This window comes from Arachis ipaensis, chromosome B2 (genome assembly GCF_059453495.1).
Source record: "Arachis ipaensis isolate K30076 ecotype BB chromosome B2, ASM5945349v1, whole genome shotgun sequence".
NCBI classification, from domain to species: domain Eukaryota; kingdom Viridiplantae; phylum Streptophyta; class Magnoliopsida; order Fabales; family Fabaceae; genus Arachis; species Arachis ipaensis.
Genome location: NC_142437.1, coordinates 10,303,435 through 10,327,957, shown reverse-complemented (window position 1 = coordinate 10,327,957; position 24,523 = coordinate 10,303,435). Strand labels below are relative to the sequence as shown.

At 32.7% G+C, this 24,523-nt stretch overlaps 3 protein-coding genes across 7 annotated transcripts; 1 reads left to right on the top strand and 2 right to left on the bottom strand.

Annotated features, from left to right (window-relative positions):
- Positions 1 to 10,965: 10,965 nt before the first annotated feature.
- LOC107626796 (cysteine-rich receptor-like protein kinase 19) lies at positions 10,966 to 15,679 on the top strand. Of its 3 annotated transcripts, XM_088505075.1 has the most exons (8): positions 10,966 to 11,745; positions 11,843 to 11,849; positions 13,812 to 13,946; positions 14,053 to 14,174; positions 14,270 to 14,480; positions 14,568 to 14,802; positions 14,897 to 15,044; positions 15,353 to 15,679. In XM_088505075.1, exons 1-8 carry the CDS (start codon positions 10,966 to 10,968, stop codon positions 15,677 to 15,679), a joined length of 1,965 nt encoding a protein of 654 aa, XP_088361201.1. The 3 variants fall into 3 exon arrangements, with proteins under 3 accessions (XP_088361201.1, XP_088361202.1, XP_088361200.1); XM_088505076.1 differs by lacking the exon at positions 11,843 to 11,849 and having other exon boundaries at positions 10,966 to 11,743; XM_088505074.1 differs by lacking the exon at positions 11,843 to 11,849 and having other exon boundaries at positions 10,966 to 11,767.
- Positions 15,680 to 16,584: 905 nt separating this feature from the next.
- On the bottom strand, positions 16,585 to 18,002 carry LOC110268692 (uncharacterized). 2 transcript variants are annotated; one of them, XM_021115390.2, is made up of 4 exons: positions 17,515 to 18,002; positions 17,058 to 17,159; positions 16,813 to 16,943; positions 16,600 to 16,693 (listed from the first exon to the last, which is right to left on the bottom strand). In XM_021115390.2, the coding sequence occupies exons 1-3, from the start codon at positions 17,695 to 17,697 to the stop codon at positions 16,818 to 16,820; spliced, it is 411 nt and encodes a 136-aa protein (XP_020971049.1). In that variant the 5' UTR covers positions 17,698 to 18,002; the 3' UTR covers positions 16,600 to 16,693; positions 16,813 to 16,817. The 2 variants fall into 2 exon arrangements, with proteins under 2 accessions (XP_020971050.1, XP_020971049.1); XM_021115391.2 differs by having other exon boundaries at positions 16,585 to 16,943.
- Positions 18,003 to 18,466: 464 nt separating this feature from the next.
- On the bottom strand, positions 18,467 to 20,948 carry TAF7 (TBP-associated factor 7). 2 transcript variants are annotated; one of them, XM_021115392.2, is made up of 6 exons: positions 20,752 to 20,923; positions 20,074 to 20,092; positions 19,686 to 19,945; positions 19,447 to 19,566; positions 19,288 to 19,357; positions 18,467 to 18,901 (listed from the first exon to the last, which is right to left on the bottom strand). In XM_021115392.2, exons 3-6 carry the CDS (start codon positions 19,941 to 19,943, stop codon positions 18,741 to 18,743), a joined length of 609 nt encoding a protein of 202 aa, XP_020971051.1. In that variant the 5' UTR covers positions 19,944 to 19,945; positions 20,074 to 20,092; positions 20,752 to 20,923; the 3' UTR covers positions 18,467 to 18,740. The 2 variants fall into 2 exon arrangements, with proteins under 2 accessions (XP_020971051.1, XP_088361199.1); XM_088505073.1 differs by lacking the exon at positions 20,074 to 20,092 and having other exon boundaries at positions 19,686 to 19,973; positions 20,748 to 20,948.
- Positions 20,949 to 24,523: the final 3,575 nt, after the last annotated feature.

Here is a 24,523-nt window from a genome sequence, read left to right as displayed (position 1 = left end):
GGTTAAAGTCGAGGTCCATAGCAAAAAGAAGAGTGTGCTTAAGAACCCTGGACACCTCTAATTGGGGACTCTAGCAAAGCTGAGTCACAATCTAAAAAGGTTCACCCAGTTATGTGTCTGTGGCATTTATGTATCCGGTGGTAATACTGGAAAACAAAGTGCTTAAGGCCACAGCCAAGACTCATAAAGTAGCTGTGTTCAAGAATCAACATACTTAACTAGGAAAATCAATAACACTATCTGGATTCTGAGTTTCTATAGAAGCCAATCATTCTGAACTTCAAAGGACAAAGTGAGATGCCAAAACTGTTCAGAGGCAAAAAGCTAAAAGCCCCGCTCATCTAATTAATACTGATCTTCATAGATGTTTTGGAATTCATTGTATATTCTCTTCTTTTTATCCTATTTGATTTTTAGTTTCTTGGGGACAAGTAACAATTTAAGTTTGGTGTTGTGATGAGCGGATAATTTATACGCTTTTTTGCATTGTTTTTAGTATGTTTTTAGTACATTTTAGTTAGTGTTTATTATGTTTTTATTAGTTTTTAAATAAAAATCACTTTTATGGGATTTACTATGAGTTTGTGTGTTTTTCTGTGATTTCAGGTATTTTCTGGCTGAAATTGAGGGACCTGAGCAAAAATCTGATTCAGAGGCTGAAAAAGGACTGCAGATGCTGTTGGATTCTGACCTCCCTGCACTTGAAGTGGATTTTCTGGAGCTACAGAAGTCCAATTGGTGCGCTTTTAATTGCGTTGGAAAGTAGACATCCTGGGCTTTCCAGAAATATATAATAGTCCATAATTTGCCCGAGATTTGATGGCCTAAACAGGCATTCCAAGTCAGCTCAAGAATTCTGGCGTTTAACTCCAGAACTGGCACAAAAGCTGGAGTTAAACGCCCAAACTGGCATAAAAGCTGGCGTTTAACTCCAAGAAATGTCTCTACACATGAAAGCTTCAATGCTCAGCCCAAGCACACACCAAGTAGGCCCCAGAAGAGGAATTTTACAATAAACACCCTAGCTTACTCATTTTCTGTAACCCTAGGTCACTAGTTTACTATAAATACTACTTTCAGTGATTCATATTGTACCTCATGACACTTTACACGTTTCATATTGTATTCTCTACGGCATGAGTCTCTAAATCCCATTGTTGGGGGTGAGGAGCTCTGCTGTTCTTCATGAATTAATGCAATTACTACTGTTTTCCATTCTATCACGCTTGCTTCTATTCTAAGATATTCATTCGCACTTCAACCTGATGAATGTGATGATCCGTGACACTCATCATCATTCTCACCTATGAACGCGTACCTGACAACCACCTCCGTTCTACCTTAGATTGAATGCATATCTCTTAGCCTCATGATTCAGATCAGAGTCTTCGTGGTATAAGCTAGAATTATTGGCGGCCATTCCTGAGATCCGGAACGTCTAAACCTTGTCTGTGGTATTCTGAGTAGGATCTGGGAAGGGATGACTGTGACGAGCTTCAAACTCGCGAGTGTTGGGCGTAGTGACAGACGCAAAAGGATCAATGGATCCTATTCCGACATGATCGAGAACCGACAGATGATTAGCCGTGCGGTGACAGTGCATTTGGAACATTTTCATTGAGAGGACGGGAAGTAGCCATTGACAATGGTGATGCCCAACATAAAGCTTGCCATGAAAGGAGCCTTGCGTGCATGAAGAAGAAGATAGTAGGAAAGCAGAGATTCAGAAGACAAAGCATCTCCAAAGCCTCAACCTGTTCTTCATTGCTGCATAACAAGTATTTATTTCATGTTCTTTTACTTTTTACAATTAAATCTGAGAATTGTTGATATCTTAGATGTGTCCATGGATCGGATCGTATCATACTGCACCTTCTTCTTAACCTTCTTATGATTATCCTTCATCCTATGTCTCTTTGTGACTTTCTTTTTGGGGGTTATCACTTTCTTCCTGGGCTATCTTTTTCTCTTGCCACCAGCAGCCCCGCTATTGCTGTCAGAATCACTTCCATCACTCTCAAACCCAGCTGGTGGAGGTTTATACAATACATCCTCGGTGCTCTCGTACCCATCATCCGATGAAGAGGATGTCTTCAATTCCTCTAGAATTTCATCCACATCCACATCCACTTCATCATCACCATTCCTACCAGCATCATCTACTACCTCCGGAGCATCAACGGGGTGGTCAAAGTAAATGTGAAACTCAAGAGAATGTTGGTCCTTCAGTAAGTTTTCTCGCATTGCATTGATCCATGTGTCCCCGGTTAACTCGTTCAGACCAGACTCAAGATTGCCACTTCTTCGATCATACCAGTATACTGTCTTGTATGATTGGTATCCCAAACCCTTAAATAAGGTTACAAGGTCCCCGAAGTTCACAAAATCTACGTCCATCTCCGGAAACCTCTCCTCCTTACCATTTTGATATACAAGGACACCATCACTACCTCTCACGAAGTTGCCTCTGTGGTGAAAAACTGGCACTACAAAAACATCCACCATCTGAAATTTACCAAGAAACAATTTTGTGTTAGTATTGGGACACATTGAAAATTTATTTCAGAACCCCCTAAACCCTAACACAATGCTTCCTACTACTACTTCTACAGACCATGCTCTAAAAACCATTTTTAGCCCTCATTACACCACTGTTACACAGTCTCAACATGCATCCATGATGACTTCACCCTTATGACAAACATGAACTACAAAAACTTCAGGGGTAAGGAAGGCGATCTTACCTTGACAGGAAGACGGCAGTGCTGACCTCGCCAGTAACCTTCTTTCCTACTACCAACAGCAACTCCACTGCACGCCGATTGCTCTTCCACATAGTGCAGTTTTTGGAGGGAGAAACAGGGGGGAAACTTTGATCGTTTTGGTGTTATGGGTGTTGCATATGTGAGTTAAGGTAAGTTTCGAAAGGTTGGGGAAAAACGGCAGCGTTTTTGAGTCTATGGACTAATTTGTCCTCTTTTTAAAAGCACATCCGACGTGGCAGCCCGTTAAGGCCAACTCAGCGCCACGGGGGCCACGTCACCGTTTTTCGTCAAGACAAACGGAGACACTCAAACGAAGGGGGTAAAAATGTCCACTTTTTAACGGGGTCAGGGACATTTAAGTATTTCCTAATCCTCGGGGACGAAAATGTCCGCGGTAAAAAAGGTCAGGAACGAAATTGTCCTTTACTCAAAATTATATTTAGAGATAAAGGAACAAATTGTGATTTTTTACTATTGTTATACCTATATATATAGCATGAGTTTTTAAAGTTAAATTTTATCTTATTTTAAATTTAAATCTTATCTTATCAAAAGTTATATTTTTGACAGTAATAGAGTACTTCTAATTTATAAGATAATTTAACATATGACGAAAATTCATATGTAGTTTTTTTTTTTAAAGTTGATAATTAAAAATTATTAAATAATAATTTAGTAAAAAAATTTAAATCATCAAACGATTTTAAATTAATAATTTCACATAAAGATAATTACATATAAATTTTATCTTAATATATTTAACTAAACTAGTTAATACACGAATTTAATTTTAATATATTGTTATCAAATCACGTAATGTTACATATTCAACTAAACCAATTAATATGCAAATTTTTTAATTTTTTTGCGCCACTTGATTTTACCGACGGTGACGTCATTGGTAAAATAAATTTAACTATTTTGTCCACGCATTAATTTACCAACAACTTTGAGCATCCGTAATCTTTTTATTTTACCAATACTTCGGGGTCATCGCTAATATTTGTCGAGAATAACCAACGCCTAACTTAACCGTAAAATTGATTGGCGACGCCTTTGCCGTCGGTAATACCGTTGATAAAGCTAACGCTTTTTGTAATGAATATCACGTTAGATAAATAATTATTCAATCCCGCTACGTTATCAACAATATTTCTGACAACTTCTGCCAACTCTTATTTATAACTGTATTTAATGAAAGTGTCTTTGTGAATGTGTCTAACAAAAATATCTTTTTTAAAACTGTGTTTAATAAAAGTATCTTTATAAATATATTTTTTGGATGTATCTCTTTATATATGTGTTTAAAATATAATAATTAATTATTGTTGGTAATAAGTTGACAGATAATATGTTGGTACCATATACTTTTCCATAATTATTTTTTACATTGATAGTGTAAATGACTATTAAAAAAATCGATATAATTTAATAACTATATAAAATATTTTATTCTATTAACGCATTAAATTTTAACTCTTAATATATATCCACCTCTTCATTTTAAGATAATTACTATGATCTCTAAAAAATGGTATTTAATTTACCAAAAATATCAAAAATTAATATTTAACTAGTATTTTTACCCGTAATAACATTACGGGAATATAATTTTTTTAAAATTATGATCCACTTTGTTCTGACAATATAGATTATGCATGATATAAAAAATTTATAAAATTAAACTATTTTTACAAAACATAAGTCTCTGGCTAAGAAGACCAAAGTATTTATAGATAAAAAATTAAATAATAAAATTTTTAGTTAGTTATTATTTTTATATAAAAAAGTCTAATTTTTTATTAATAATTAAATTTAACATTCGTTATCTAAAATTTAAAACAATGTAACGTGTATACTTTTACATTTAATTAGGTGTTAACTATTAAGTCTGTTGCACAAATAGAAAAAATTAATTTTTATAGTTGCTATCTAAAGATAAGATTTTTTCTCTCTATGTATATAAAAATATAATTATTAACATAAAAAAATTATATTGATAATTATAAAATTAATTCAAAATTATTTTTTTTAAAACAATTGAATCTTGATTCTAACTTTTAATTATAACATTAGTATTCTCTCAAATTTATGTGTAATAAATATTTGAAAGAAGAGAAATAGAAATATAGATTAGAATGATAAGCGGTGAGAATTTAAAACTAAATAAAAAACTAAAAAATTATAATAATAATAATAATAATAATAATAATAATAATAATAATAATAATTTATTTAAATTATATTATTTTGCTAATTTTGTTTTTTGTAGAAGAGAAAGATAGAAAAAATAGAGAATGAGAGAAGAGAGAGAGAAAGATAAAGATGCAGAATGAGAGTTTGTTAATTTTGGAAGAAAAAATTTTATTTTAATTGTAAAAAAATATCCGATGACATATTTTGATTTGTCAAATTACTAATATAAAATATAAATTATATATATAAAGTAAAAATAGTAGAGAGAAATAGAAAAATGGAGAGAAGTAGATGAGAGAATTTAGGAAGGGAGTTTATTAATTTTGAAAAAAAAAATATTTTCTCTCAATTTTAATAAGAGAGTGTTATATGATACATTTTATTATTAAATTAAATAATAATATATGATACATAATATAGGTATATTTTAATTTCAATTTTAATATTTTAATTTTAATTTTAATACAATTAAAGAATGTCATGTACATTTTGATTGTTAAATTAGTAATTAGTCATTGATATTGATAATGATATATAAAATAGATAGAGTAGTTGAAGGAATGAGAGAAATAGAAAAAAGAAGAGGGGGGATAACTCTTTAATTTTAGGGAAAAATATTTGATTCCAATTACAATGAGAAAGTAAAATATGGCACATTTTAGTTGTAAAATTAGTAAGGATGAGAGGAGAATTTCTTAATTTTGGAAGAAAAAATCTGATTCCAATTGCAATGAGAAAGTGACATGTAGCACATTTTGATTGTAAAATTAGAGATATATAATTAATATAATAAATTAAAAAAATAAAAATAAATAATTTTTAAATATTTAAAATTTATCATAAAAATTAAATTAGACAAAATTAGATGCCAAATAATAAAAAAAATAAAATTCACCTAATTTTAATATCTGCATGTCTTATACTAATATAAACATAAATAAGAAAACAAAAATTCAGAAATTATTTTTGTTATGGGAAAGAAGTTGGTGTTTTGGGAGGATATTGGAGGGTGGGGTGATTTACCGGACGGTGGAGCTGTCGGTCAACACGCAGGGGCGTGGTGACGCGGTGAGCATACAGGTTCTGGCACCACGCAGGAGCGTGGTGGAGCTGGCGTCGCGGAGTTCCGATGTTCCTGCACCACGGGGGGCGTGTTGCAGCTGCTGCCATGCAGGGAACAGGTCTCACCCCGATAAACAGCAAGCGTGGCCTCTTCGTTGCTCTATATAAATAGCCTCCTCCTCCAACTGCAATATAAAAAGAAAGTGTGTTAGTGAGAGGGCAGAAAAGCATTAGGGGAAGGGGGGTTGCAAACTCATATCAGAGGGGAAGGGTGTTGCTGCTCCACAAGGAGAAATGGTGGAAAAATAGACAGTAAAAAAAATATTATTTTGTATTTATTTTAAAGAATGGTTCGTAATTATAATGCTCCGGAAGAACATATTATAAATTATTTGGATCATCCAATTTATGTAAGTTGGTAAATTATATTTTTATTATGTATTTTAATTTCTGTTATTTAATATGTTAAAATATAAATTTTTTGTTAATTTTAAATTAATTTTTTGTTATAAAAATACTAAAATAAAATATATATTATACTATACGACATACTAAAAATTTTTTAAAAAATATATTTCTCTACAATAAAAATATAAAAATAATACTATAGTAAATAAAAAATATATATTCTGTAAATAAATATGTATGTTGAACATATTCAAAAGTTTAATATATAAATGTTAAAGTAATAAATAAATATTAGAAAAATATATATACGTTTTTATTAATAATATTAGAGAAATATATGTTGATGCACGAAAAAAATTATTTTAACTATGGTAATGCACTGCATGTTAATGATTCTAACAAATAAAATATTAAAATAAATAAATATGTAAATACTATTATTAATTGAAGTGATCACATACATTTTATAAATAGATAAGCTAATATTTGTTTATTAATAAATGAATATTTATAACTAATATAATAAATATATTTTTGTTGATGCAGCCTAACAGAAATTTGTTGGTGCGTAAACTGGATCCGCCACAGAGTTGGAACCTGAGGGTCGAAAACTACTTACGCGCCACGGCATTCTACCACGTATCTAGGATTGGGATGATAAGAGGATTTCACCCGCTGTTAGCTGCTCTGGTTGAAAGGTAGAGGCCGGAGACTCACACTTTTGTGTTGCCGGTGGTGAGGTTACAGTGACATTGGAAGATGTCGCACATATATTTGGCTTACCAATTGATAGAGAGCCTGTGAGTGGATGGACTGACAGTAGTAGTAATTTTGTTCAGAGTCAGAGCATGGCAATCTAAACTAGGGACGGAGCGAAATCCACCTGATAGGTATACTCCGTCGCGGCCAGGTCAGGGCATGATGGGTAAGGCACTGAGCTGGATGGGTCGTCGGAAGTGAGCATCGGGTTGGGGTTTTTAGATTTCATCCTAGGGTTTAATGTAATTTGTATTTAATGTTCTGTATGTTGGCCGATGTTATTCGTAGTTAAAAATTTGTATATTTGCTTCAGTAAGGCAGTAAATGTTAACATTATCATGGTCTTAAACGTCAATGGATAATCTCAAATTTAAAAATACAAACACGACTAAGACAAAAAAGAAAATCTATTATAAAAATACAAATTCAAAAATACAAACACAATGAAAATAAAAGTCATTCCCCCCCCACCACTCGGTCCAGCACGCTGAGAACATCGACTCCGACTATGTCCCTGAGCACCACAGAGACGGCATATCTGAGGACCACGCATGTCGCGTGAGTCCATTTCGTTCAAGTATCTGGTCAATTTTGGGCGACCTTTCGACATTCGCCTCAAGGCGGGATTAGCGACCAATGTGGATCCCTCATACGCAAGCCATGTCTCGGCATCACCTAACGGTGAGAACTCGAATCTATATACCTTATGGACATCTGTCATCTTGTACATGTCATGCACATACACCTGCCAATCGATTCGCTGGTTAGCACAACAAGCAATAACATGGCGACATGATATTCGTTCCACCTGAAAGTGCCCACAGTCACACGTACGTCGTGCAAGATCAACGACTAACACCTTTCCGCTAGTCATTTCGCGCACCTCAAATACTTCATTCCATCTGTCAAAATGGTGCACAACTATATTCCCAGCCTGTTGCATACTTGCCTCTATCCGCTGTTGTGCGAATACGGAATAAGTAAACCCAGCACGTTTGCGTTTGTGAGTCTCAGCACTCTTTCGCTTAAAAAGTTCATTTAATCGATAATATGTTGCTCGGACTAGTGCCAACAAAGATAGATTACGGACACCCTTCAACATTGAGTTAATGCACTCGACAAGGTTCGTCGTCATATGGCCCCATCGATGTCCCTCGTCGAATGCCAATACCCAATGTCTAAGTCCAATGGCATCGCCACCTGGCATATGCCTCGCCTCGCTCTTCCAACCTCTTATAGTTGATGTTATACTCCTCCACCGTTCTTGAATACCCAATGTTGACCACAAGCTTTTGCAAGTGAGGGACTTTGAATGCTCGTAGGAAGTTGCTGCCGATGTGCCTTATACAAAACATCCACCATGTTCTTGGAGGTTGCCAGTCACCTCCGGAACGATTTATTGCTACCCAAATTGACTCATGCCGGTCCGAGATCATACCCAAACCATCTTTTCTGACAACATGCATTCGCAGATTCTTGAGAAAGAAGTGCCACGCATCAACTGTCTCCCTTTCCACCAAGGCAAAAGCGATAGGCACAATGTTCTGGTTCCCATCATGTGCAACAGCGACCAGAAGTGTACCTTTGTACTTTTCATATAGGTGTGTTCCGTCAACCTGAACTAGGGGCTTGCAATGCCTAAATGTCCTAACGCATGGATTGAAACTCCAAAATACGCGATGAAGTATTTTTACCCCTTGCGCCTCTTCATTTTCCATTGTACAGTGGGCGTGTTTCTATCTGGACAACTGACCCAGGCATCTTCTAAACCATAACCGAGAGCCACCACGGCAAGGCTTGGAAACTCTCCTCCCAATCACCAAAAACTTTCGCTATGGACTTCTGCTTTGCCAACCAAGCCTTTCAGTAACTGATGGTATAGTTAAACCTTGACTGAACTTCGGCTATTATAGATTTCACATTGATGGACGGGTCAGTCTCGACCAATAGCCTTATAGCCTCAGCAACTGTATCCGAGTCTAATTTGGAATGATCCTGTGAAATCACTCCCATTGTGCACGTGTGCCTACCGTTGTATCTGCGTATCTCCCAACAACCTTTTTTCCGTATCAAGTTGGCTCGGATAAGTTAGTCGCACCCACGCCCATACATCTTGCATTTTGCATAGAACGTTTGTGGCTCAGACTCATACACGTCGTAGTCAACTCCTCTAGCGATAGTGTAACTTCTAATTGCTGCCACGACCGACTTTTTAGAACTGTATTCCATTTCAATCCAGAACTCTCCGTCTTCGGGATCAGCAATGCCTACAGAAAGTGCCCATCATCGTTTATTAATCAATCCAAAGTATAGATTAAAGAAAACATATTATTCGGTCATCACGTACCTATGTTTGAATATTCCGAAAAATGCGGTGCATGCATGGCGTCGAGATCCAACTCACGCATAAAAGGTGGCACGTTCATCGGTTGACTGATCGAGGGGTGAACCACTACATTATCCGCTGCTGTCTCAACTCCTACATCACCATCCTCGTCTTCGTCGCCGGCTTCATAAGTGGCTTCAAAGTCCTCTTCGCTGTCACTATTCATTCCCTCGTACACTGCAGTTCTATCATCCTCCACCTCTAAATCATTTTGAATCCCTTCCGCCTCTACGTTTCAAACTCAACATACAGCTTAATCTGTGGCTGTCGCATCTGAGTCTGCCGGTGAATTTGAAACATATTATGCATAGTAACTTCGTCAGTGATTGGCATGGTATCAAACTGTATTAGACCACCAAAAACTACAACCGAATTTCGATACAGAATTCTGCTCACTCTCATTAACGTACCGTTCTCCATGCTTTGACAGAGACTGTTCTGAAGTTCCATAAACGTCATAGTGCATGGAACCACAAACGAAAACGAATTATGGCACACAAACCTCACTCCCTCAAGAGTATTACGTATTATCTCACCGTCGCGATACACTACCAAGTTTGCGGTACCCTCCATTACACTAGAAACACACTCAAAGAACACTCACACACTTCCTCAGAATGAAAATGGACCCGAGCACTGCCTTATATAGAGAGTAGCATTCACCACGCCCCCACGTTTTGATCGCCTCAGGCCAATCACGTCCTGCCACGTGTCAGGACCCCCCTGCGTGCTGGCTCAGCACGCCCCCACGTGCCACGTCATCACGCCCACGTGATGCCCTGATGTACCAATCAAGCTCCGCCACGTCATCATCACGCCCCCACGTGCTACATCAGTACGCCCCCACGTGATGCTTACGTGGCCCATTCAGGCTCCGCCACGTCATCATCACGCCCCCACGTGCTAGGTCAGCACGCCCCCACTTGATGCCACCGTGTCCCACTTAAGCTGAGCCACATCATCTCGCCTCCCACTTGTGGCAGTTAACACGCCCCTGCGTGTTGACCATGCATCCATCATTAGATAAAACACAATATTCCCCCAATATTCCTCTATTTCTGGCCAAAACACCACTTTCTTTCCCATATTAAAATTCTTGAGCCTTTATCAATTAAGTGAAATAAGAGCCGCTTCAAATTATTGATTATTATTATTAGATGAAAACTCAGATACAGTCGACTTCACGTGAAATTGATACCTGAGAGTCGTTAAATAATTTGACTGATTTGACTAAATTTTCATCTAACAGCTCTCAAGTATCAACTTTACGTGAAGTCGACTTCACCTGAATTTTTACCTTATTATTATTATTAAAATCCACCAAATTAAAGTAAACCCTCCGTCCTCTATCTATCTGATTGATCTGGAAGACTTGATCAACACCCAAGAATGGCCTCCTTCTTTAACCTATTGATGATCATCATCTTTAGCTTCAAGAATTTTGCATCCACAAAAGCACAGGGTCCTAACTATCTCTTCATATATTGCGTGCTTCAAAACTTTACCGCCAACAGCACCTACCAAACAAACCTCAGGACTCTCTACTCTTCCTTATCTTCCAAAGCCAAAAACAGCATCGAATTCTACAACACGACCATCCGCCACGCCCACTCCGACGACACAGCTTACGGAATGTTCATGTGCAGGGGCGACACACCCTCCGCGCAATGCGGAGAGTGCGTCCAAAACGCAACCCTAACGCTGTTAAGCAATGGCTGTAAATCCTCCATAGAAGGGCTTGTATGGTACGACCAGTGCATGGTTAGGTATTCAAACACGTATTTCTTCTCCAAGTTATCCATGGAGCCATTCAAGGAGTATGTTAGTCCTACCAAACAGATTTACCAAGGAACCTTCAACAGAACCTTGTTTGAGACACTGAACAAGACGGCGGAGGAGGCGGCCAAGGCGCCGACCGGAAAGAAGAAGTTTGCGACGGAAGAAGCAGATCTGCCGGAGTTTCAGAAGCTTTACTGTTTGGCTCAGTGCACACCGGATCTGTCGCCGGAAGATTGCAGGAGTTGTTTGAACGTTTCTATAAACGGGAACGTTCCGCGGTGTTGTGGAGGAAGGGAGGGAGGGAGGGTTATGTATCCAAACTGCATGATCAGGTTTGAGCTTTACACTTTCTATGGATCTCCATCATCCCCTGCTCCAGCACCAACAGGTGTACTTCTCACTCCCCCCACAGGTAATTAAAATTTACTCACGGTAGCTGTACACTAAAATCGGCTATCCAAATATGGTGGAAACTCAGGTGCAGTAGACTTCACGTGAAGTTGATAGTTAAGAGTTATTAGATGAAAATTTAGTCAAATTATCTAACGACTCTCAACTACCAACTTCACGTGAAATCGACCGTATCTGAATTTTCACCCATCAAATATTTATGAAGACATATTTTTGAATATGACATTCATTGGATACAAGTGTTTTTTGTGTCCAATGTATTTTAATAAAAAATAAAAAATTATTCTTTAAATATGCTTAAATACATCTAAATATATCATCACGTGTGAGTATGTCCAATCTTATTCTTAACATGTATTATTAACATGACTTTAGAAATAGTATATATTATTAGTTATTAACCTCAAATATTTTAAATACTTTATATAATTAAAAATATTAAAAATAATTAAAAAATTAATTTATATTTTAATATTAATAAAATACTAAAATATCATTACAATTTATTTAAAAAATACTATATATTTTATATATATGTCGTGTCTCCGTATTTTATAAAAATTGTGTCTGTGTCCACGTGTCTGTGCTTTATAGCCAAATATAAAATCGATAATGTTAGTGAGACAAAAAAAATCTCAAATTTATCTTATTTAACATTTATTAATTGATAAGACAAATTTAAGTTGTTTTTGGTTAATATTTTTTAGTTACCAAATATCTTTTATATAAAATATATATTAAAATATGAATAATAATATAATGTTTGGAAGACAAAAAAAATTATCCATAATAGCCAAAATTTACTTTATTTAGTATTTATTAATGGTCGCTATAATTAATGAATGCTAAATAAGGTAAGTTTAGATTAATTTTTTATTGTCTTTCTAGTATTACCAAAATACAAAATATAAACATTAAAAATAAGTTAAATAACACATGTACATAATACATAATGACTTATTTTAGCGGCTATTTTTAAAGTATAAATAGTATTTTTAATAAACTAAAATTATTTTATTTAATTTAAGAATTCAATTTTGATAAACTATTAAATATTTTATGTAATTATCCAGTGATTATTTTCTAGATAACCATTTAAAAAATTAATATAAAAAAATAATTATTTTTATTGATATACCATTATTATGTAATTAGATATATACGTAAATTTATTTTATAATGATAATATATCAAAATTAAATTTTTAATTTAATATATATAATAATATTCATAATTTTATATTTATTATGTTTAATATTATTTAATTATTTCAACAAAAATTAAGATAAATAATAATTAAAACATATAAAATAAAATAATTTTATACTATTTTACTCTAAATTTGTTTTATTGAATTGGTCATGGTAAGAGTATGTACGTGCTTTAATTTGATTTGATTGCCGGCCTTGCTAATTAATTTGATTTGTTTTTAGAAACTTCATTATTGATTTACTTTGTTTATTCGGAGTATTAGTGTGGAATTCATCTCACAAACTCGAAGGTTTTATTTTATTTTATTAAGATGATTAGATTTTGATGCATAGTGTTAGTGACTTAGTGTTAAAAGACTTTAATTTAAGTTAACCTGTTGTATTAAACACTTGTTAGTGTGTAAGATACATGATTTGACATAAAACTAAAAAACAAAATAAATTGTATATCGTATATATTATAGTTTTTACTTTATAGTTTACATGTAATTGTTTCAAATAATGGAAGTACATCATTACTTTTAATTATATCTAATCATATTAGGTAGAGTATACTAAAAATTAGTCGCTAAAAAAATTATTTGTATAAAATATATATTAAAATATAAAATATATATTAAAAATATGAGTAATATTATAAGTTACTTTTGTATATATTATTATTATTATTATACATTTTTTGAATTGAGTTTAAAAGTAATTAAAGAAAATGACAAAAAATACAAATTTTATCTTTTATGCCATAAAAAAAAAGTGTATTAAAAAAAAGTAGTCGTTCAATATTATTTCTCATCAAATATTGGCCTTGAACACATGTTTGCCTTAATTATGCAGAAGATAAGAGAAGTCGATCACGAACAATTATCTTAATTGTTGTTCCTATTGTTGTGGTGATACTCTTCACTTGTTTTTGCTATTTGCTAAGAAGAAGAGCAAGAAAGAGCCTTAAAACTATTCTCAGAGAAAATTGTAAGTATCTATAAAATTGAAATTAAAGAAGAAAAAAATGATCTGTAAATGTTCAATAAATTTGAAATTTTCTTTGTTTTTAAATGATTTAAACATATTGGTCTAGTTGGTCATGAAAGTACCACTTTAGAAGGATTGCAATTTGATTTGAACGTACTTAAAGTGGCTACAAACAACTTTTCACTTGAGAACCTTATTGGCAAGGGAGGATTTGGAGAAGTTTATAAGGTAAGATCGAAAAATGTGATAAATATTATTTCTTTTTTTACATTCATATTATATATGTATCATATTAATTAATATAATAGCACATGTGTTATTAGGGCATTCTTCTTGATGGACGATTTATAGCTGTGAAAAGACTGAATACAAGTTCTAGACAAGGTTCAGATGAATTCAAGAACGAGATTTTATTGATAGCCAAACTTCAACACAGAAATCTTGTAACTTTGATAGGCTTTTGTCTCGATGAGCAAGAAAAAATTCTTATTTACGAATATATGCCAAATAGAAGTCTCGACTACCATTTATTTGGTTTGGCTCTTTTGACTCTTAAATTTTTAACTTTAGTTCAAGTGATTATACTTCTCCTAATTATTATCACATCTTTTTAATTTGTAGGTGATCAACAACATAAATTAAGTTGGGTTGAACGTTTTAAAATTATTAAAGGGACTGCTTCAGGACTTCTTTATTTGCATGAATATTCTAGATTCAAAGTTATTCATCGAGATCTAAAATCTAGTAACATTTTATTAGATGAAGATATGAATCCAAAAATTTCAGATTTTGGTATGGCACGAATAGTTGATATAAATCAAGAAAAAGGAGAAACGAACAGGATTGTTGGTACATAGTAAGTTTTGAGTTTATGTTTATTTTCTTTCACTATTGTTATTTATATATATATGACATGGTTTTAGCTAATTTATTATTAATTTTTTTTGTAGCGGGTATATGTCTCCCGAATATATAATGTTTGGACAATTTTCTGAAAAATCAGATATTTTTAGTTTTAGAGTCATAATTCTAGAACTTATTTACGGAGAAAAGAATGCACGCTTTCATGAATCACATGAAGAAAGCCTTTTAAGTTATGTAAGTAAAAAAAAAAAAAATTATTCTCTTTTTTCTTTGGATGATTGCCGCATTTAAACTTCAACGATGCTAAATGTGCACAAAAAATTAACTACTAAATTAGTCACCTTTATAAAATATATTGTAAATAATTTAAACAATATACATATTTATACACAAATACATAATAATTGATTTGGTATTTAATTTTGTGTGTGCACATAACATTTTTATTATTATTATTTTTACTAAATTTCATTACATTGAGGTAAGTGGAAGTAGATCTAAGTAAATAAGAGATGTGTAACTATTTGAGTATTTAACTATAGGTTTGGAGACAATGGCAAGATGGAACACCTTTCAACACATTGGATCCAAATCTGAAAGAAAGTTATCATGTGGTGGAAGTCATGAAATGCATTCAAATTGGTTTATTATGTGTTCAAGAGAATATAAATGATAGACCCTCAATGGTGACAGTTGTTTCATATCTTAATAATCTTTCACTTGAATTACCATCTCCACATGAACCAGCATTCTTCACTCTTGGTAGATTCATGGATCCTAAAATCACAAATGAATCAAGTTCTAGCCAATCTGCCAAGAGTTTATTTTCAGTGAATGAAATGTCAATAAGTAAATTTCATCCTCGGTAGCTAGTAAGCTAATTTCTCTTCTATGTAATTATTTATTTATTAATGTATTTTCAGTGTCTGAATACATATTTATTTTGCTTAATTTCTAGGAACTTTGACTTTAATGCAAGTTTTTGGGTACATATATATGCAACTATCTATGAAAATATGATATAATCTTATACAAAAATGCTATTTATACACCAAAATCAGCCACTAAAATCGGCCACCAATGTATTTGTGTATAAATACATGTGTGGTCTAATTTATTTTCAATGTGTATTTGTATTTCAACATATATTTTATACTGGTGGCTGACTTTGGTAGCTGATTTTAGTGTACACGTAGCATTATTCAATCTTATATGTTATTAATATAATTCAGTGTGGTTCCTTGGTACTTCAAATAAATCAGAAAAAAACTAATTGAATTTATTTTGATATAATTTAGTTTTAATTTTGGTTATTTGAAGGAAATTTTCCTTTTTCCTTATTGGTTCAAATCCCATTCAAAGTGAGAAATTAAAAAATATAAAAAATTATAAATGGATTTATATTTCATTATTTTACAAATAACTATTAATTAATAAATTTATTTTTTATTGATTCAAAACAAAAATTAAATTCTTAAATTAATTATTATAATTCTAAAATATAAAGACATCAATTATTTTAGGAAAAAAATCAGCAACATTTAATCCTTATGAAAATAAAATCATGTGGTTTATTATTTCCCATTTTTTCATAATAGAATAAGATCCTATTTACATAGAATGTTATCATCCAACAAAACAAAATTCATGCTAGTTTTAAAGTCTAGTCACAAAACATGGGGAACATCAATTTCCATCAATAAGATCCTATTAAGGCTTGTTTCTTATTATTTTGAAAAACATAGTTGAAAGGAATATTGTATTTCTGAGCCAACAAAACAAGATTGTGGGTAATCAAATTCATCTATTAGATTCTAATTCGCTGCAACATCAATTTCCAACTCAAGCAAGGTGATTAGCTATCTCTCACTCAGAATCCAATCCTGAGATAAACATGTTGAATCAAATCATTAGTTGCATGGCATTGTGAATCTTAAATGTACTTTGTTTCTAAAAGCCACTTCATATGGTTGATGACCTTATAAGTTGCTAAGAAATTTACTCTGATCAATAGTCTAACGAATTCAGATTCGATGAAGGTTTCCTTGGTAGTGACAGAGCAGCTTTCTGCTTGAATCCGGCAACGTTTCTTTCTCTGACTTGACTCTCAATCCTTCTAACTGATTTATCAGCCTGCAAAGAGTATAAGACATAAGAAATATCATATCATCATGATTATGGACATAAATTTATGAACTACAGCAAAAAATGTTACTAGAAAGAAATGTTCACAATGGCCAAACTTACTAGATTGTAGATGCCAACGCCATGAGTTTGAGCGAAATTCACATAGCGCATTAGTTCGAAATAGGTAGCGAAGTGCTGCCCTGTAGCAGAACAGTAATAGAACTGCAAAAATCAATGAATAAATAAAGTCAAAAGAGTTGCTGAATACATAGATCAATGAAAGAATAGTTGCTGAGATCATTCAAAAAAGTGAGAAAACTGCAATTCCTTTCTTTCAATCATGATCACTAATATTACTCATTTGGTGAATTCCCATCTGATCAAATGAAAACAAAATTTTCAATTGAAAAAGAATGCAATAAAAGATTTAGCATATAAAGAAAACCAATCACAGAGTTTGCATAAACATAATGAAGTCAATTGAATCAACTCTGCCATATTATCTTAATTGTGCTTGCTACAATTTAATCATTTCACTGAAGAAACCTGAGAGTATGGTGATATTTTTTCGACGTACCAATATCTTGGAACCATCTTTCTTCATGTGGGTTTCTAAAGTCCATCCGACCGGAATTAGATCTGCTTCACTCTGAGATGCCATATGTGTAGCAGACCTTATCCCGGAGACAAGCTTGAAAGACTCCCTTCTTCCTTTTACTTTGCTCAAAAAAGTTTCTGGTGTCAAAGATATATTAGTCATGGGAAATAGTTTTAAAAAGTTAAGATTGTAACAACAAAAGATGACTCAGTTGCATTTGGTCCCATTCTCTGCACTTGCAATTGTCAAACAGATGCATGACCGTTACATGTTTTTTCCCCAAATTTCAGCCTGTAAATCATATGTTTTTTCCCAGGTATGAACTAATGCCAACTCAGGATGATAAAAGATTACCAAATTATGTCAAATTACCATTTCTATACACAATTCATCACAAATTACCCATCTAACAAGCATAAGTGAAGCCTAGATACTCGTGTATAGCCGGTAACAAGGAAAAATCAGAAGGTAGAAAAAGCCAGTGAGCTCAATTTTTTTAATAGTAAGCAAAGATAAAAATATAGTAGCAAAATGTTAAGGATATAGGTAGAATCATTCATGTTCCTTTACCCAGCCACATAAGCTTTTGAAGGAAAATTTGTTTTATGATATGGTATTAAAGTCTAGAGTTCAATTGCTTCGTTTGATTCATGTAACCGACCCCACCTAATAAAACAAGGTTTTGTTGTTGTTGTTATATATGGTATTAGAGTCGTTTTGTACTTGTAGTATTATTCAGTTATCTATGGGTGTTTAATGTTGCAAATTTCATACATTGCTTAGGGATATCATAAAGATGGCCTTCATAGGAACTTAGATCACCTTCCTCCTATGAACTGGCATTTGAAAGAGTTAAGTGCACTTCATTCTAAAATAATTTCAAAATCAACTAAATTATAATTAGTTGGATTTGGAAGAAGGGAAAAAAAAATTGCTGCAACAGCATAGCCTGATTGCCATTATTATCAAGTATCATATATGTAGAGAAAATTAACACCCGGAAGGTTGCTAACTGACTATACAATTTGATAGGATACAGCATAAAATGCAACAACCCATTTAGAAAATGAAATACACAATGTAGGATGGCAAATCCATTTATATCTGATTATAAGAAAGATGGTGGACGAAGTTCAAATATAGCATGAAAAATAAAATATACAAGGTTGACACAGATGCAAATTTGCTTTGGCAGATAGTTTGGATCAAACTGAATCATCAGATTCATCAGAGTCACTCCTGTCAGGCTCTCCAGCATTTGTGTGTGTTTCCGGAACATCATTTTTAGGTGCAGGTGTTTGTGCAGGTTTTTTCCTGACACCTCGAGCATTCTCATCCCCTTCATCTTGCTCAGCTGCTTCCACATGTGAATCTCAGTCAAGGAAATTATTAGAGCTTCTTTATATACAGAAATCAGCAAACATGAGGGCAATTGAATTGGTAATCAGTGTATTTTTACAGTGATAAATAAACATGGTGCATATAATGACTGTGTAAACAAACCTGATCCGAATATGTAACAATTTATTCCAAAGTGATAAACAAGATTTCATTGTGTGATGTAATTAACAATCATATATACCCCCGTTAATAACAAAGAAATTGTGATAAGAATAGGCCAAAAGGCTTGAGCAATGACATGGATCACAGCAAGTAACCAACCATCCATCATCCATTTTAAAGTGGAATAATAAATTTGCAAGTGTTCTCTAAAGTCCTATGTGAGCAAAACAAGACAAGATGTAAGGATATCAAGATTGTCAGCTGTTCCTCTTGCCATAATTTTGAGAAGATCTTTCTCAACACGGGAGACAAGCTCAGGCTGAAAAAGAAATATGATAAACATCACACATACATGTTTACGGGAGAGAGATATTTTGAGAATAGATGGGCGAAAAGTGGAGAGAATACATTGAGATCAGGTTCTCGGCGAAATCTACGCTTGCGGGCATCTCTCATGGGAGGGGTGAGGCCATGTCTGTACTCAATTACATCAGGAGCTGCGTCACCAGATTCCCTCACCATAATCATCTGTTTATTGGATTCATTAAGCTAAAGCAGTTAGTCAAATGAATATAATAAAGAAATAGTAAAACTATTAAGAATTATTACAACATTGAAGAATAATAAGGATGGAAAGAATAAATGACCTGCCCAATATCTGCAGTCTTAATCAAAGAGTTATCATCATAAGTTTTGTAGGATTCAACAACACAAGGAAGGTCCAACAGAGATGCAGGAAAATGTTCATTCCCAATTACAAAGGTGCCACTTCTACCATCCTCGGAAAATGACAGATCTAATGACTTGTCTTCAGAAGATGAAGAAGCATCATTGCCTTCATTTAAAAGACGCTCTATCCGCTCCGCAATACTAGGAGGAACTCTAAGTATGAATTGCTCCTCCATAACTTAACAACAGGATTAGATTAGGTCAAACTACAATTCAATTTCAATTGAGTAAATGCAAATAATTGTCTTCAATTTGATTTTAGAAGAAACTCTAAAAACGGAAGAGTTACGGCAGAACCAAACATACCTGGATCTGATGATGAGACCTGAAAGAGAAAGAAGAACAAGATGTGAATTGTGAATTTTAAGAAAGAAAGAATTTCAAACAAAACAATAGTACTGGAAATAGGCATGTGAGTGGCCTATGGGATATGCACCAATGGCCGAAGGCCGAGTCCCGGTAAAATGAGTACAATTACATATGAATCCCCTCCAAACCCTACTATTCTCCAATTTATTTCTTTTTCCTTCTTAACTGAGTTCCTCTCTAGTACTTAACTATGTTTGGTAGGTGGATTAATTTTCCTGAGAATCATGAAAAAATATGTCTAGGAATGAAGATTTCAACGATTGGTAGACATCAACATTTCCAGGAATAACAAACAATCTTGAAAAATATCCCTAACAATTTTAACTAACAACGTAAAATTAAACAAACAATTTAAACTTACAACACCACCAACAATAGCAGAGCAACAAGCAACAATATCAAAGCTCAATTTCAGAACCAATTTCAATAATTTTGACGCCAATCACAAAAAAAAAAAAAAAAGAACCACTAACTATCATAAGTTTGTCAAGTTTCACATTAGTACATATCAAGCAACTGAAAATTTTTAAAACCGAAACCATTACTGTCCGAAGCAAAACAAAAAAAGATAAATTAGAAAGCAACAGAAAAAGAAAGGGAGATCAGAAGACCGACCTGGAGCGAACAAGGAGCGCGACCACGGAAGGAGGGCAACCAGCTGATGGACGAGATTGGATGAACAGAGATGGTCGATGGCGATAGAGGCACGATGAACGGAGCGACGGTCTCCGGTGGAGATGAACAGCGAAGAGAGAGAGAGAGAGAGAGAGGTGCGATCAGCGAATGTAAATAAATAACCCTCGGCGTTTATTGGGTGGGTTATTGGGTTTGGTAATACTGTATTTTTACTTTTTACTTATACAATATTATTTTTCAACCAATTTCTACTCCATGTACATTCTTTATAATAAATTTTTTATTTTTGATATCAGTATTTTTTTAAAATTAAATATTCATTTTTTGTTATATTAACTAAAAAATAATTTAAGTATACAATTAATTAATAATAATTATATTTGTGGATACAAAAGTATTTAATGTATGAATAATTTTTTAGAATAATACTATATGATCAGTAAATATTATTATTTTTTGTCAGCAGTTAACTATTAATAATTTACACCCATATTTATAGGCACACAAGATTGCATTAATATTTTTCAGAATTTATATACATAAATTAATAAAATTTATTTGTGAAAGACAATTTAGTGTTTGTGTAGGTCAAATGATGGACAAAAATACTAAAAATTGCTGGCCCTAAGAATTTTTCATTTTTTTTATAAGAAAAATTTTAAGAGTCATAAGAATTTATTGTTTTTTATTATCATTTAATTCTCAATTTTTTTAGGCTAATTCTTTTAGTATAGTAATTCATAATATATTTTGTTCTATACTTTTAAATATTAATAACTAACTCATAATAAAAAAATAATAAATTTTAATGTCTCTAACATTTCTCTTTTTTAATATTGTGAAAAACAAAATTGACTTAGTTAAATTGACAAAATTAAAAGTTTAAAAAGTCTCCAATCTCAATTGCGATTTAAGTTATATTGAATATAATAAAATAATATATTTATATAAAAAATATATTTTAAAAAAATTGTGTTTCATTAATTTAAAATAATCACTACAAAATCGAATTTGATCGATTTACAAAATTTTTAAAATTTTTCTTATTTTTAATTGGTTTATTAACAATTATTTTTTATTCTAAATCGGACTGATGTAATGATGAGTTATCTATTAACCGAATCATTCACCTTATATTTTAGAATTATGATAAACTTTGGGCTACATAGTATAAATAAATAAAAAAATACAAATATAAATATAAATATATAAAAATTTAATTTTAATGAACTATTAATATAAGTAAATTTTATACTTGCATTTAATTAAATAATGTTACGTTAGCAAAAATAATTTATTTTTTATATTAATTATGTGAATAATTATTTTAAAAAATAAATATAATTAAACGATTATAAAATTATACACTATTTATACATTAAAATTAAACTCTAAATATATAAACAAAAAATTTATATTGACTATCGTCATAGTAAATATAGTTGCTATGAAATTTTGAAAGTATTTAACACAAATCTTTGAAAACAAATGCAAAAAACCATAACCAAATACTTACTTTAATTCGAAAACCTACTTAACTTTAAAAATTATCTTTAAAATTAAAATAAATACTTTTTTCAGTCACTAACCATTTGCCTGATAGACTTTACACCTCCTAATAAATATAAAAATCCAAATCGATTCCTATCTATTCTGATATATGTACGTTGCAGTCCCTGCAACCGGTTTTGAGCAGGTCACTTGCTGATGTATTAGTAACTTGTCCACGTGAGTTTCTCTCCTTCATAATTGAGACAAATCGTCCCATGGACCTTTGTTGAAATGTTGCGTTTCATAAAAAGACGTTATCATTTGGGTGTTCATAGTTGTTTAGGGTTTTTTTCTTTATTCTTCATTGTCTTTGTTGTGTGTAGAGTGAAGATAAGGGTTTTTCTCTTGAAAAAGAATATGGCTACGGAAGTTAGAGACTCTTCTTCACAAATCGTGGAGGAAAGCAGTGAAGATGGAAAGATTTTGTGTTGGAGTCCGACTCTGGGTTCCACTGGGAGTATAGGAAAAAAGGCAAACCAAGACAAGAAAAGATTTGTAGCACCTAGATATCATTGTGGCACATATGCATTTATGCAATATTGTTTGAATCTAACACTGCAGAAAATTCGAACAAGTTTTTTTTTTTTTGTTGCTCTTATTTTAAGGTAAACATTTTTTAATTTTAGTTTTGTTTCAAAATTCGTTGCCATTACCATGGAGTGTTATTTGTTGCAGACCGTAGCTACATTGCAAATACTTTGCTTGGCTTGATGAATATGTTGGGTTATATACACATAAAGCTGATATCAATCAGAATGGAGTGGTTGAAAGTTTGAAGAAGATGGAAGAAAAATTGGAGGTATTGGAAGTAATGATGGCGAAGCAGGGAATTGAAAAAACATTTGGAGGCAACACTAAATACAGAATCTTAACCACTTTTTTAATTGGAATTGCAGTTACACTTATAATTTCATCAATTTTCAATGGATTAATTGAGAAAAATGTGAATTTGATTTAGTGTGTAAAATTATGTAAATAGAAGACAACTACTTAAGGTATTATGGTTGAAATTAATGGCTTGTATGAAGACAACTCATGTTATAGTTATTTACTCTAATTTAGTGATACTTAATTTATTTCATTTCATGTAGTTATTAGAATTTAAAATAGTGTATTGAGATATTATCATATTGTATTATTATGTAATTGTGAAACACATGTCTATCAAGATAACAGTGTAAATATTTAAATATGTGACACATTTGGAATTGCACTCCAAATCATAAGAGTTTCATAAAAGTTGAAACCAATATATAAACCGATTCAGTGATTCCCAAAGCAAAGCATGAGTGTTTCACAAAAAGTTGACTCTAAAATATGAACAGCTCCAGAGTTTCAGTCACAAGACCATGTGTATTTTTGCAACTTGATACTAAAACAAATACAAAAAAATTACAATATCTCTAAATCAACCCTGAGTATTATGTAGACTTTAAATCAGAACCTAATCATAACATCAAAATTAACCAAAATAACTAAGATAGAGCCAAAGTTCTACATTTCCTAAATAGGAAAATATCCATATAGCAGGTTCTTTCACTGTTTTTTTGGTGGAGGCTTGGTTCTTGGAGTTAGAATGAACTTGAAGAGCCTTAATAAGGTTCCAGTGCTAGCAGCTGTCAGAGTTTCATTGGAGATTGCATGAGGTGAGGTTCTTTGTAAGCCTTGTCCTTCTGGTTGGGCTTGGACATTGTGAGCAAGTTCGTTGGGCTGCACTGGAGAATTTGGGAGCTTTCTGACACTCTGTTTCGGCCTAAACCTTAGAGCTGCAGAAGAAGGCTGAGCCTTTGGAGTTTGAGTTGTGGCCTGATTCATTGGAGCAGTTTGATCAGTTTCTAGAACCTGGTAAAACAATAGTGAATCACATATGGGCTTCAAAACTGCATCTTTTGTGTTAAAAAAAAAAAAAGTTAAGAACCATGGTGTATCTATTTACCTCTGCAGTTGGGGTATTTTGTGAAATGTTTATCTCATTTGGCTTTACATGAGGCCTCTTTGGCATTTTTTTTCTTATTTTTCCTAGTCTTATTCTATATCACAGAAACATGTTTTGCAGCCACATATGTTTACAAAAATTAATTCATTGTGAATACTCAAAGACAACCCAAAATCTACACAACTTACAAAATACTGGTCTAAAAAAAAAAAAAAAAAAAAACTTATAAGAGGGTCCATGTTAATAGGTTCAACTCCAGACAAA

Excerpts from the sequence above, each read along its gene's own strand:
- LOC107626796 (XM_088505074.1), top strand. The coding sequence starts at position 10,966 with ATGGCCTCCTTCTTTAACCTATTGATGATCATCATCTTTAGCTTCAAG. Across the intron at positions 14,175-14,269 it reads GATTTGGAGAAGTTTATAAG|GGCATTCTTCTTGATGGACG; the intron begins GTAAGATCGAAA and ends ATGTGTTATTAG. Across the intron at positions 14,803-14,896 it reads AACAGGATTGTTGGTACATA|CGGGTATATGTCTCCCGAAT; the intron begins GTAAGTTTTGAG and ends TTTTTTTTGTAG.
- TAF7 (XM_088505073.1), bottom strand. The coding sequence starts at position 19,943 with ATGGAGGAGCAATTCATACTTAGAGTTCCTCCTAGTATTGCGGAGCGG. Across the intron at positions 19,358-19,446 it reads GCCGAGAACCTGATCTCAAT|CCTGAGCTTGTCTCCCGTGT; the intron begins GTATTCTCTCCA and ends TTTCTTTTTCAG. Across the intron at positions 18,902-19,287 it reads AGGAACAGCTGACAATCTTG|ATGTGGAAGCAGCTGAGCAA; the intron begins ATATCCTTACAT and ends ACTGAGATTCAC.
- LOC110268692 (XM_021115391.2), bottom strand. The coding sequence starts at position 17,697 with ATGACTAATATATCTTTGACACCAGAAACTTTTTTGAGCAAAGTAAAA. Across the intron at positions 17,160-17,514 it reads AAGATGGTTCCAAGATATTG|TTCTATTACTGTTCTGCTAC; the intron begins GTACGTCGAAAA and ends TGATTTTTGCAG. Across the intron at positions 16,944-17,057 it reads GCGTTGGCATCTACAATCTA|GCTGATAAATCAGTTAGAAG; the intron begins GTAAGTTTGGCC and ends TACTCTTTGCAG.